The 14,944-nt window shown below is 37.9% G+C and overlaps 1 protein-coding gene across 2 annotated transcripts in view; it reads left to right on the forward strand.

The window, feature by feature from the left end:
* Nucleotides 1-14,944, forward strand: part of PAX5 (paired box 5) — a 298,952-nt gene that overhangs the window by 129,397 nt on the left and 154,611 nt on the right. For both annotated transcript variants that reach the window (XM_060237028.1, XM_060237029.1), the window contains one exon: nt 8,092-8,221. In XM_060237028.1, the coding sequence (XP_060093011.1) occupies nt 8,092-8,221 (130 nt within the window). The remainder of the gene's footprint in view (nt 1-8,091; nt 8,222-14,944) is intronic.

A 14,944-nucleotide genomic window follows, 5' to 3' on the forward strand; every position in this document is an offset into this window, starting at 1 on the left:
AATGATAAAAAAGAAGCCTAAGCTTGATTTAAGTAGGGTTTTAATGGGTGTACAATAGCAAGCTTTTGAAGGGTGGGAAGGGTGACGCATCAGTGTGGTTAGGTAGAAGTTTCTACAGTGTTTTACTCACATAGCAGTGATCCTGGGAAATGTGCATGGTCTGCTAGTGTGATTATTTTACGAAACTGAAGTGGAAGGCTACACATTATTTACATGCCATATTGATATAAGTCCGTGGTAGTTGTTCCTGGATGGACAATAAACCATGTGCAATTTTGGGTGAGAAGCAAAAGGTGCAGTTGTCAATCAATGAGAAACAAAATTAACACATTTTGTCATTTGACTGATTTGGCCTGGACCGTGGAAAAGTTGGGCCAGCTGGCTGGCAGAGCTCTGTGCAAACAGCTCTCTTGCTAATGAAACTGACTGGCAGTCAATTCAGGACAGACAAAAGAAAGCACTTCTTTACACAGTGCATCCCTGACATTATGGAATTCACTGCTGCAAGCTGTGGTGGTGGTCACTGCATTAAACCAGGGGTGGCCAAACTTGCTTAACATAAGAGCCACATAGAATAAATGTCAAATGACTGAAAGTCACAAGACATGAATGTCAGATGTTTGAGAGTAGGAAGGAAGGAAGGCAGGCAAATAGATGGGAGGAGGGAGGGAGAAGTGGAAAGTAAGTAACTTTAACTTTAAATGCCTTCTCCAAGCCTGCTGACAGGTGACTGGGGCTTCAAGAGCCACACAATATGTGTGAAAAAACCATACATGGCTTCCGAGCCACAGTTTGGCCATCTCTGGATTAAACATTTATAGAGGATTGTTCCATCAATGAATATTAGCTGATATGGCTAAATGGATCCTCCATTTTCAGAAGCAGTATACTATCATTGCTGGGTGACAGTAAGGAAGAATGGCTGCCTTCCTGCCTTCTTTGGGCTTCCAAGAGGCATTTGGTTGGCTACACAGGGAAACAGGATGCTGAACTAAGTGGACCCATGGTCTGTTGTGTTAGGGCTTTCTTATTATAACTACACTGAACTGCCAGCTGTGGTGTCTTTGCTACCTAAAGGAGTGAATGAAATGAAACCGATATTAATATCTGACATGAGAGGAAGAAGTCTTTTCCTAATATGTGGTAATTAAACGGGGTTCTAAATAAATGTAGAAACTGAAAACGAAGGAGGTAGCATTTTCCTCCAAAGTAAAAGTGAGAAGACATTCATGCCAGACCAACAGAGGATGCTTACTGCAACTTGGAGAAAGTTATGTGCTGTTGAAAGAAATGGAAACAAGTTAGCCATGATTGATTTCACTTCAGTATCATTCATTTCAATGGGATGTAAGCACAACTAACTTTCTCAGGATTTTGCTGAGTGGCTTCATACAGATAATAATGTAAGAGTGGAAGGTAGTACAATATATCCATGGCTGGTCATGGTGTACAAAATAATTTATTTTAAATTCTTTGTCTTATTTTATAGTACAACAGCCATCAAATACAGTTAGCTATACATGCATAATGAACAACTTCAATGTATTGCACAAGTGGACATATGATATAATGTATTTATTATTTACTTACTCAGGGAATGTATATGTTGCCTCTGCATAAACCCACCTGAGCTGGCCATCTAGTAAAAACAAATCATACATCCAGCCTGTCTGTCTATCAATCAAAGCTATATTAAAAACAAGTTGCTATAAAAACAGCAGATATTCCAGTTGGGAGGTGGGATAGAGAAAAGTAGTTCTCAACAAATATAAACTCATTCTTCTTGCCTATCCTCTCTGATGTCCTGACCTGGATGGCCCACCTTAGACCAGTCTCACAAGATTCTAGAAGCTAAGCAGAGTTGGCCATAGTTAGTACTTGGATGGGAGACCATGAAGGAAGTTCAGGGTTGTTAGGCAGAAACAGGCAATGGCAAGATGAACCTCTGTCCATCTCTTGTCTTGAAAACCCTATGGAGTCATGGTTAAGTCAGCTGCAAGCTGAAGGTGCTTTCCATCATCATCATCTCTGGTCAAACAGAGCTTTTCTGGAGTTAGCTTTATCATATCGTTTCCAATACTCAAAATCATATGGAAAGTGGCTTTGTTAACCATTGCTATGAATGATGGTGTAGATAAAATAGGGTGGCCAAGTTCAAGAAATATCTGGGGACTTTGGGGGTCAAGCCAGGAGACTTTGGGGTGGAGCCAGGAGTAAGGGTGTGACAAGCACAATTGAATTCCAAAGAGAGTTCTGGCCATCACTCCATTTAAATACCTTCCCAAGTTCCCATTATTGGAAATAATGAAGGACAGGGGCACTTTCTTTTGGGGCTCATAGAATTGGACCCCCTGTACCCAATCTTTTTGAAACTTTGGGGGAGGGGTGTTTTGAGGATAGGCACTGGATGTTATGCTGCAGATTTGGTGCCTGTATCTCAAAAATCAACACCAGATACCCGCAGATCAATTCTCCATTATACCCTATGGGAATCGGTCTCCATAGGGAATAATGGAGTGCCCAGCAGACATTTCCCTCTGCTTCCTGCACTTTCAGATGACCCTTAAGTGGGGGGAGGGCCTTCAAACTGGGGGATCCCCTGCCCCAACCTGGGGATTGGCAACCCTAGGATAAAATGGAATTCTGCTGCTAACAAATGCTGAAAGGTGTTCATATCCAAGTATTGTTGAGTTACATATGACTCAAGATTGTAGCATTAGATTATTATATTTAAAAGGACAAATAACTTATTTGGACAAATATTTATGCAGGATAGATCTATTGCTTCCTTTAGGCTATGCTTCCTATTTGTTGGTCTTAAAGGTGCTACTGGACTCCAAGTTTGTTCTATCGCTTCAGACCATCATGGCTGCCTGCCTGGATCTATCTGGGGACTCGTCAGTTAGGGATGTCTGTTGCCAACAGGCCCTGCTTGTGGCCCTGAGGCATTGGAGTGGGCACTGTTGGAAATAGGATGTTGGACAGGATAGACCTCTGGTTTGATCCAGTATGTCTGTTAGTAAGGAAAGCTTACTTTTAGCTATTTAGATATTTTGGAAACTAAACCCAGTTGATATACCAATAAAACAATAAGTCCAGTTTCATTTTTTTTTTAAACTAATCAAAATGAGAGGTTTATGCTATGTGTATTTTTGGAGCAGGGGCTGTAGCTTAGTGGTAGAGCATCTGCGTTGCATTCCGAAGGCCCCGAGTTTAATCCCTGGCATCTCCACTTAAAAGGATCAGGTAATAGGTAACAGAAAAGACTTCAACTGAGACCTTGGAGAGCTGCTGCCTGTCTGAATAAACAATAGTAACCTTGATGGACAAATGGCCTGATTCTGTAAAAGGTAGCTTCACATGTTTGTACATCCCTTACATGGATGATGGCTAGGATTGTGAGCTTCAGGTTGGGAAATACCTGGAGATTTTGTGGGTGGAGCCTGAGGAGGTCACTTTCAGAAGCAGATTTGCTCTGGGTGAACTGATTTCTGTCACTTGAAAATCAATTATAATAGTGGGAGATCTCCAGCTATTACCTGGAGGTTGAGTAAACCCAAAAGAGAATCATGGTGATGGGTAGCAGAAAAAAGCACAAGGCTTCCATAATTACCAGCCTCCCTCAATAATAAGAGTCAAGGAAACTTAAAACTTATATAATAGGTAGTGAAAATAAGCATAGAATCAATGCAGTCATTTATACAAAAAGGAACACTTCAAAAACCGCCAGAAATAAAGTTCAACTCATAAGCAATCCAATGCTGTCTTGCCGAAGAATCCGATGGTGAAGTGAAGGATGATGTCACAACAGTCCAAATTTGATTTATACAGCAGCCAGCAGTCCAGTTATTGCAACAAGCCTGTACTAATGTCCTTGTTTCGCAGTTGCTTCTTCAAGCTTCACAAATCCATTTCAGATTTTCCAATTCACTTCACCGTCGAATTCTTTGGCAAGAAGACAACATTGGATTGCTTATGAGTTGGACTTTATTTTTGGTGGTTCCATTTTGTATAAATGATTGCATTGATTCTATGCTTATTTTCACTACATATTATATGTTTTGATAGTTTCTTTGACTCTTATTGTTGAGTGAGGCTGGTAATCATGGAAGCCTCGTGCTTTTTTCTACTACCTGGAGGTTGGCAACCCTAATTGATGACATAAGCTGTGGATAGATGGTAATTTTTCAGAGACCTGAAGGGCATTTAATAAAGCCAACACTACCCAGAAGTCCCTTTGTTCATATTTGCTTCCACAATAGACATTTTTTTTTCCTTCCTACCCTGTTACAGTCTCTGGTCAAATATGTTTTGCAGGCATTACAGTGTATTAATGCTTTGTGCAGAGTTTAGCTGTGTCACCACCCCCTGCCACAAGGGGGCTCACAATCTTAAAGACAGAGCTGGAGGTAGGCAATCAAAAGACAGTAAAGTAGGACAGAGGTAAGGACAGGAGAAAACTTATAGATGCTGAAGTATGTAGGAAAGGAAAAGTTGCTGCAGTTCTTGAGAGGGTTTGCTGACAATAAATAATGGGGGAATATATCAAAATGCTCTAGAAGGCACAAATGGGAGAATGAACAACAATGCATTAATAGGATATGTTGCTCGAAGTGGAGGGGAAAGAATCATATCTTCAAGACTGTTTGTTTGCTACAACTCTAGTGGCACAAGCAATCTAATTTGTAAATTGTGCTACTGACCATAGAATTCAGCATCCTATGAATTTCAGCTGCTGCTGCTGCTGCTCCTCTTCCTCTTCTTTCTTCTTCCTTCTCCTTCTTCATTTCTAGCCCCTATGGTTGTACAGAAATGGCAACCTATATGGACAGCACAGAAATGCTAGTTAAAATTTCCAATGTCGAGAATGCAACTTCAGTGCTGCTTTTCTTTCTTTCCCCCCATGATGAAGCAGGCACAGAATAAATTGAGCAAAATAAGATAAATCTTGCAAATTGTCACAATTTACACAAGTTGTAGAATTGAGCCTTTTCTTGGTGCAAACGGGGTTGCTAACTGCTGGGTGCTATTTGGAGATCTCCACTATTACAAGTGGTCCCCAGAGGACAGAGGTCAGATCCCCTGGAGAAAATGGCTGCTTTGGAGAGTGGACTCTGTGGCATTACATACCAATAAGGTCTTTCCCCTCCCCAAACCCCACCCTCCCCAAACTCTGCCCCCCCAAATCTCCAAGCATTTCCTGGCAGCCCTAAGGAGAGGTTAACCTGTGAAGGATTTTTGATTATAACTTTTCCAGTGCAGAGGACACACAGTCCTGGATATAGGGCCAAGGCACATGGAGTGCTGCCCTAAGCAGCCTTTTTGTAGCAGTCAAGACTAGATGGCTTCAGGTGCTGACCACAATGACTCACTGATGCTGGAACTATGAATCTCTGTAATCATTCACTCAGTGCTTCCATTGACCACAACTTTTCCTGGATGCGGTCAGAGCCTGATGGAAGTTGGAAATGGAATGTAGAATGTACTGGTCTTTAGAACCAACAGCTCAAAGCAAAAGCTTTCATTTTACTCTAGAGGTTGATGTATGCTGAGCCACTACTGGGGATCTAGGGTAGCATGAGGAAGTTACATAGGAAAGTCGGTGGATGAGCATCCTCACATAGCTTCCACCCCCAGGTTGCTCAACTGAATGGTGGTTAGGTGTTGCCTACAGAGGAATAGCATACATGCACTCCACAGTCTCTTGTGCAGAGGTGAAGCTGAGCTCAGGAACTTGGCAGCATCATGTGTGCACACTGTAAATTAAAATGAGAAAGTGATGGTGCTGATTTTTACTTTAAAATCCCAGTTTTACTTGTAATACATCTGGCAGCCAGCACCAAATCCTGGCCTTCCCACAGAACATTTGGCAAATGGCCTGGAGATAAAACAAACAACAACATTTTCAAAATGTCTATTGCAACAGCAGCAGTAAACAAGCTTCTACAGAACAAGTCATATATGTAATAAGAGACCACATCAGGAAAGAAAAAATAAATGCAACAGCCCCCCCCCCCCGATCTATAATCTGTATAATTTTAGGCAGCTGTTTTATACAATTTTATCAGGCACTGAGGCTGCAGTCCCATCCACACCTGTTTGGCAGTGTGTTCCATGGGAATTTCGTGAGATTTATATGCTTTGGAATGGAATGCACATTCTGAATTTAGGAGACATTCTTCTATGTAAACAGGCTCAGGGGTTACTTTGTAGAAAAAGAGGTGCTAGAGCTTGTTAGCACAACTCATCTGTGTAAGTCACACATACCTGACATCACTGGAAGGTGCATTAAATTATATCAGTTTAGCGTATCCCTTAAAATGCTTCTTGAATTATTATTGTCATAATAAAACCTTACTCCCATCATACTTTTAAAATTACTTTCTCCAATGTGGCCATGATGAAGATTCCCATCCATGTACTTTATTTGTTTTGGTTATTTTTCCATTTTTTTGCGGGGAAAAATATTAGAAAGTTTGCCAAATCTTATAGTGCAGCAAAATTCTCACAGGGGGTTTGAACAATGGAGCCCAGAAGCAAGTATTTTTTTTGGGGGGGGGGGTGGTGGTAAGAAAGAAAGCACAAAATTTAGAGGTTCCAGAGCTCTGCTCCTGTGAGCACCTGCCCAAAATAAGGCCTGAACAGGTTTAAACACAGACTGCAAGTATTTTAATCATGAGATTTTCTAACTGCTGCTGTTGTCCACACAGAGCTGGCTTGTCTCTCTTTGCAATGGTTCTTTTGCTGGTTTGCTACAACTGCCACCTACTTTTATTCCATTGTCACATACCTTGTAACCCATGTTCTGTATTGTTTAAGGTATACATTTGTTTTATCTTGTAATTTTCATTGTTCTTTAATTCTATAATCCTAATCTGGTTGCTGAAAGAGCCTCATGGTGCAGAGTGGTAAAGCTGCAGTACTGCAGTTCAACCTCTCTGCTCACGATCTGAGTTTGACCCCGGCAGAAGCTGGGTTCATGTAGTCACTGGCTCAAGACTCAGCCTTCCATCCTTCCGAGGTCGGGAAAATGAGTACCCAGTTTGCTGGGGGGAAAGTGTAGATGACTGGGGAAGGCAATGGCAAACCACCCTGTAAAAAGTCTGCCGTGAACACGTCGTGATGCGACGTCACCCCAGAGTTGGAAATGACTGGTGCTTGCATAGGGGACAACCTTTACCTTTTTAAAAATCTGGTTGCATTTTCATTGGTTGTTTTATGCTGTTTGATTACACTGCTTTAAAGTCCTATAATCTGCCTTGAGTCATAGCAAGAAAGGTGGACTATATATTAAGTAAGCAAGTAAATAAATAAATAAATAAATAGATAAATATAACATGTCACTAAATAAAGAATGAATTGTATTAAGAAAAACCAACAGGGATGGGTAATGAATTAGATAAACTTGAAATCATTGGGGAACACAGAACTCCCAAGTGGGTAAATTTCTATTATTATGCTGAACCATACTGTTCATATATGTTGCTTCATGATGACATTCTAGAGCCCAAGTTTTATGGATTCATACAACATTTTTTTTTCTTGCACTGTGAGTTAACTTTTTAGAAGCCTCCTTGTGTTTTTAGATAAAGAGAGGTTGGGGAAAAGGAACATCAAAACTTCTTGAAGCACAGAACTGGTGTCTGCCAACCTGTATTCAACAAGCTAGATAAATTGAGCCTTGCACAATTCATGTTGCCGGGTTGAAAAAAGAGTTGCCAGCACTAGATTGGGGGAATTCTATGAGATTTGCAGGTGAAACCTGGAGAAGGGGAATGACCTCAGTGGAGCATAATGCCACAGAGTCTGCCCTCCAAAGCAGACACTTTCTCCAGAGGAACCAATCTCCGTCATCTGGAGATTGGTTGTAATTCCAAGATATCTTTGGTCTGCATCTGGAGGTTGGTCTGCATCTGGAGGTTGGTAACTCTAGCTGAAAACCTTTCTATAACCTGCTGGTGCTGAAACAAAAAATGTACCTTATACTTCATAAGGTTAAAAAGAAACCCTTATTGTTTTTATTATGCATTAGACACAGATTGCTAAACCCCCAAAGATGCCTTAAATTGTGTTCTTTTCCTCCACCCCCAGACTACAGAATATTCAGCCATGGCATCATTAGCTGGTGGATTAGATGATATGAAGGCCAATTTATCAAGCCCTGCTTCAACTGATATAGGAGCCAGTGTTCCAGGACCACAATCATATCCTATTGTGACAGGTAAGAAATGTTTGATATGGTGACCAGAGAGTATATTAAAAATGGAGACTTTTGGGAAAATGTGTGTTATACCTGTTGCAATGAACTATGTCTGCATTGATATGTTATTGAAAGAGGCGTTGCAATTTTTTCAGAATTGTTTTGCTTTTGACATTTGAATTCTGGGCTTAAGGTATGCAAGTCCCTAAAGCACCTTGTCCCTGATGCCTTAGGGAACAGCTTCTCCTTTATGTGCTTCCTGGTTTTTTTCACATTGGTTAAAGCAGCTCTTTTCCCTGTCACCTCACTACAGATGGATCTTTGGGGTGCTCATGTTATTGAATGCACTGTCTAGACATTGTGGGGGTACTTCCTTATATACTTTCTGTGAATTGTTGAGAATTTTTGTGTTTTTAAGAGTTTTCCCGTGGCTTTGTGTTGACAGTGGTTAATTTCTTGATTGTTGTTGAGTCTCTAGCAGTTGCTTTTCAAATATATGTTTGTTACATTATCATATCAGATTGGATGTTCTTGATATCTACATTGGCTTTGGATACTTTGAGCAGAAAGGCCCCCAGCAGATTCAAGTATAAGACAATTAATTAAAATAGTTGTTGAGTTTAAGTCCTGCTGTCAATTTGGTATAAATTAATGTCTTTTGTGGACATACCATTGATTGCAACAGGAGAGAGCTTGCCTCTGTTCTGCTTCCAGTATGTCCTAAATATACACAATACACACAGTAGATATTTGGCATGCTTTCTTTCTTTTTGTTAGGCATCCAGAACAATGATGAAGATAAGAATTTAATTAGCCGTGTTTTATACTGGTTGATTTCATTGCATGGATTTAGAGGAGGATAATAGCTGCAGGACAGAGCCAGAGGTCGCCTGTCCCAGAGAGATAATGAACTAAGAACAGCTCTGTTTATTGATAGAGGGGGATACCTCTGTATCTATCTCTATATAACTTTTCTTTGTTGCTCATTATCATAAGTCTGTATTTATTTATTTGTATTTGTTTGTAAGGGAAAGCTAAAATCCTAAAATCTTTTTGGTGTCAAAGGGGTTTTCTCTTTAAATGCCATGGGGAACTGGGGGCTGATGGTTATGCTATAGATTGAGAGAGACATGGGAATGCACAAGAGGCACCATAATTGACTGAAATGTTACTTGAGGATTAAGTAATTGAAAAGAGATAATCAATACCTGTAAATAATTGTGAAACTTTATGTTATATAAAGCTGGGCATAAATGGCAGAATCTTTTTGCCACTGTTCTTTTTTATATTAATTATACCTTCCTGTTGTTTGCATTTGACTTTCCTCCTTGAGATTGCTTTTTTGAATTTTGATTATTAAAACTTTGTTCAGGGAGAGCCAAAGCTTTCAACGGTCAACCAATATTTGTATTTCAGTGGGACTTGGATGCACATGTGTGCGTGTGCACACACACACACATGTGTACAAGCACACATTGCAAATGTGTGGTCTCTCCTATCTCTCTCTTTCAGTACAGTCTTAAGTGGAGTTAACACCTTTCTAAGTCCATTGGCATCAGTAGGCTTAGAAGAATGTAACCCTGTTTAGGATTGTTTTTTTTGTCTAATGGAAGTTGGTGGGTTTGTACATTTTTAAATGAGTGCGATCTGTGGTACAGGAGACCAGTTTTATATAGAAGCCAGCATTGAAAGCAAAGGAATCTACTTCCCTACAATCTCCTTGGTCCAGTCACAAAGATCTACCTAATTGGTGATCTGTGATGCAAAGGTCTTTAATTAGGAGTTCTGTAAGATGCCAGTCTTTTTTTTGGGGGGGGGGGGGTTATAAACAATTTTATTGGTAACATATGGTAGCAAATCTATATCAATATCCTACAACTTAAAAAGAAAAAAATTATCTACCCCATATCTTACTTTCCCCCCACCCCTCCCCCCGTTATTTGACCCCCGCCAGTGTTATTTACTAAAACCCCCCAACAAATATTAAAGGTACCCTTAACTATTAAGAAAACCAAAAGTTATATTCTTCTTTTAAAACTTAATCATTATCAAAAATTGTCCAATGTCCTTTTATTTTCCACTCTTTTTCTACCTATCTTCTGAACTTCTTCCACTCCATCTTAAAAACTTCCAAATCATAGTCTCTTAATATTCTTGTTAATTTGTCCATTTCACTCAATGTCATAACTTTTATAATCCAATCCCATTTTTCTGGTATTTTTTCTTGCTCCCACAACTGCGCATACAATGTCCTAGCGGCTGAGAGCAAGTACCAGATTAAAGTTCTATCTTCTTTTGGAAATGTTTCCATTTGTAGTCCCAACAGAAAAGTCTCTGCAACTTTGTTAAACTCATATCCCAAGATCTTAGAAATCTCTTGCTGAATCATCTGCCAAAACATTTTAGCTCTTTTACAAGTCCACCACATATGGTAGAAAGAACCTTCATGCTTTTTACATTTCCAGCATCTGTCTGGCATCTTATTATTCATCTTTGCCAATTTTTAAGGAGTTATATACCATCTATACATCATCTTAAAACAATTTTCTTTAATACTTTGACATGTTGCGAGTTTCATAGAGTTCTTCCACAGATATTCCCAAAATTCCATCTTTATTTCTTTATTTCCATTAATTGCCCATTTAATCATTTGAGATTTCACTACTTCATCTTCTGTAGACCATTGTAAAAGTAATTTGTATACTTTTGAAATTAGTTTATCATTGTCTCCAAGCAGAACTTTTTCCATTTCTGTTTGCTCTTTCCTTATTCCTTCAGTTTTAATGTCATTCTCTACCATTCTTTATTTGTTGCATTTGAAACCAATCATATTTGTGACTCAATTCTTCAGCAGTTTTCAGTTCTGTTTTTCCACTTTGTATTTTTAACAATTGATTATATGACAGCCATTTTTCTTCATCTATCTCAGCCGTTATCTTTATTACTTCAGCTGGCACTATCCATAAAGGTCTTCTTTCATCTCCATATTTCTTGTATTTTGTCCATGTGTTTAATAAATTGCTTCTTATATAATGGTGAGAGAAAAGACCATCCATCCTCTTTTTTCCATAATACAAATATGCGTGCCAGCCAAATTTATTTCTGTGACCTTCCAACACTACAAGTTTTTTGTTTAAAAGCGTTATCCATTCTTTCATCCACACTAAGCAAACTACTTCATGATATAATTTTAAATCTGGTAATTGAAATCCGCCTCTCTCTTTTGCATCTGACAGAATTTTCATTTTAATCCTTGGCTTCTTCCCAGCCCACATAAATTCCGAAATTTTCCTACGCCATTTATCAAATTGTTTGGCATCCTTCACAATAGGAATAGTTTGGAACAAATACATTATCCTTGGTAGAATATTCATTTTAATTGCAGCTATTCTGCCCAGCAATGACAGATTAAGTTTATTCCATTTTAGCATATCTTCATCCATTTTATGCCATAACTTCTCGTAATTATTTTTAAACAGATCAATATTTTTCATTGTTATCTCCACCCCTAGATACTTTACCTTAGAGGTAGCTTCACAACCCGTTAGTCTCTGTAATTCTTGTTGTCTATTCATCTGCATATTTTTACACAGAGTTTTAGATTTTTCTCTGTTTATAGAGAGTCCCGCTAACTCCCCATATTCTTGTATTTTAATTAACAGCAAAGGTGTAACTTGTATGGGGTTTTGATTTATAAACATTATATCATCAGCAAACGCTCTGTATTTGTAAGTACATCCTTTATTCGTAAACCCTGTATATCTTTTTCTTCTTGAATCTGCATCAATAAAATTTCAAGAGTCATTATAAACAACAGTGGTGAAAGTGGACAACCTTGTCTAGTACCTTTGCTAATTTTCATTTCTTCTGTAAGATCTGCATTAACACACAACCTTGCCCTTTGTTCGGAGTATATTGCTTTTATACCTTGCCCTTTGTTTGGAGTATATTGCTTTTATCATTCTTATAAAACTTTCTCCCAACTCCATTTTTTCCATTACCGCGAACATAAAGTCCCAGCTTAAATTGTCAAATGCTTTCTCTGCATCTGCAAAGAATAATGCTACTTCTTTTTCTGGATGTCTTTCATAATATTCTACAATATTTACAACCGTCCTAATATTGTCTCTTATTTGTCTTTTGGGAAGAAACCCTGCTTGATCTTCCTTTATAAAATTTATCAAATGTTGTTTAAGTCGTTCTGCCAAGATTCTTGTAAGTATTTTATAGTCATTATTTAATAACGAAATTGGTCTGTAATTTTTTACATTTGTGGCATCTCTATCTTCTTTAGGTATCAACGAAATAACCGCTTCTTTCCATGTATTTGGTACTTTCCCTTTTATTCTTATTATATTCATCAACTTGGTATTAATTCATCCTTAAAAGTTTTAAAATATTTAGCTGTATATCCATCTGGCCCAGGAGCTTTTCCATTTTCTATTGCATTGATTGCTGCTTCAATTTCTATCTTTTCAATTGGATCATTCAAAACTTTTCTCATATTTTTAGTTAGGGGTTCAGTTTTTCACTTTTGTAAATATTCATCCATCTTCTCTTCCTTTATTTTAACACCTTTAAACAGTTTGGCATAGTACTTGAAAAATTCTCTTTTTATTTCCTCTTGAGTAACCACTTCTCTTCCATCTACCACAATTCTGTTAATAATTCTATTTTCTCTCTTTTTCTTCAATTGCCAAGCCAAATACTTTCCTGGTTTATTTGCTCCTTCAAAGGATTTCTGCTGAAGTCTTTTCAAACTCCATTTCACTTCTTTATTCAACGAATGTCTCAATTGAGTTTGTAGTATTGTATTTTCCCTTAAAATTTTCTTTTTCCCTGGTCTTTTTCTCAACTCCCCTTCCTTTTTCTTTATTTCATTTTGAATGTCCAACAACTGTTTTTCTTTTCTTCTCTTGTCTTTATTATTCAAAGTAATCAACACTCCTCTCATTACTGCTTTATAAGCATCCCAGACCATCTGAAAATCAATATCATCTTTATCATTCACTTGGGAAAAGGCTTTAGTTTCTTTTTCTAGATATGTCACTGTTTCTTTATTCTGTAGCAAATCTTCATTCAGTCTCCATCTTCTCAATTTCTTGGACAATTTTGTAATCCACATTATTGAGTTATGTTCAGCCCCTATTTTAGGTAAAATCTCTATCTTCTTTGTTATAAGACTTAAGTTTTTAGTTCCCCACAGCATGTCAATTCTAGAAAAAGTTTTGTGTCTTGCTGAAAAAAAAGTATAGTCCCGCACTTCAGGATTAAATTTCCTCCATATATCTTCTAAATTTTCTTGTTTAGCCAATTCAAAGAAAGACTTTGGCAATTTCCCTTCTTTCCCATCATTTCTTCCCCCTCCAGATCTATCCAATGAGTTCTTAACTGTTCCATTGAAGTCTCCCATTAACAATACTTGATCATAGATCAGTTCATCAAATTGTTGTGTAATGTCTTTGAAAAAAGCATCCTTTGCACCATTAGGCGCATACAATCCCAATAACAACGGTTTTTTCCCATTTAATATTGTCTCCACTGCTACAAATCTTCCATCCTTATCTTTAAACACTAATTTTGGCTCCAATTCTTGTTTGATATATAAAACCATTCCTCTTTTCTTCTGTTCAGCTAGTGAAAAAAATTCTACTCCCAATTGTTTATTCCATAAAAATTTATAATCCTTTTGTTTAATATGTACTTCTTGCAAACATATTATATTACAGTTTTGTTTCTTAATCCAATGAAATGTTGCCTTTCTTTTTTGTGGTGAATTTAGTCCATTAACATTCTAAGACAATAATTTGTAATCCATCATGGTGCAAATTCTTTATTTTCTTCAAAAAATCTATGCAACTCCTGAGCATTTGTAAATGTGACTCTTTTCCCCTGAGGTTCAAAGCTTAAACCTTCAGGTATAATCCATCTGAACCTCGTGCCATTGTCCCTCAATTTTTCTGTCAGCTTTTTATATTTTATCCTATCGTTTATCACTTGCCTTGGCAACTCCTTCATGATTCTCACTTTACTGCCTCCCACTATCAGTGCCTTTTCAAAATTTTTATTCATGATCCTTCCCACCATTTCCTTTGTCATATATCTTATAACAACATCTCTTGGTAGATTATTTTTCTTGGCAAAAAGTGAATTCACTCTGTACATATAGTCATACATATTTTTAGTCTCTTCAGGATCTTCATCTAAAAATTCTGCAATTATTTTTATTATATATCCTTTCAAGTCACCATCCTCCACTTCAGGTACTCCTCTCAGACGTATCTGAGTTTCCATCAATTTGCAGTCATGGATTGTCACTTTTTCTTGAATTTTCAACAAGGTGGAATCATATACTTTCATTTTTCCTTCTACTTCCTGCACTTTCTTAGATGTTTCCCCAGTTTCCTTTCTGAGATCTTCCATATCCTTTTTAATCTCTGCAATAATTTCTTCTTTCGATTCATCTATCATCTTCCTTACCCCTCTCATCATTCTGGCTTCCATCGCGTCCAATTGTTCCTGCATCTTCTCCAATGAAAGAGCCCTTGTTCGGGGCTGCTTGGCTTCAGACATTTAAAAACACCAAAAATTTTAACCTCACAGATTTTGGATCTAACTGTCAGGTTCAAAAGATTATGGCTTGCTTTTTATAATAAACTTAGTTTCACCTTTCTCAGAGCTTCCTAGACTAAGATATAAATTTTTAAAACTTTTAAACCCTTCAAAAAACAACGAAATTTTAGA

The sequence above is a fragment of the Heteronotia binoei genome, chromosome 4, assembly GCF_032191835.1.
Source record: "Heteronotia binoei isolate CCM8104 ecotype False Entrance Well chromosome 4, APGP_CSIRO_Hbin_v1, whole genome shotgun sequence".
NCBI classification, from domain to species: domain Eukaryota; kingdom Metazoa; phylum Chordata; class Lepidosauria; order Squamata; family Gekkonidae; genus Heteronotia; species Heteronotia binoei.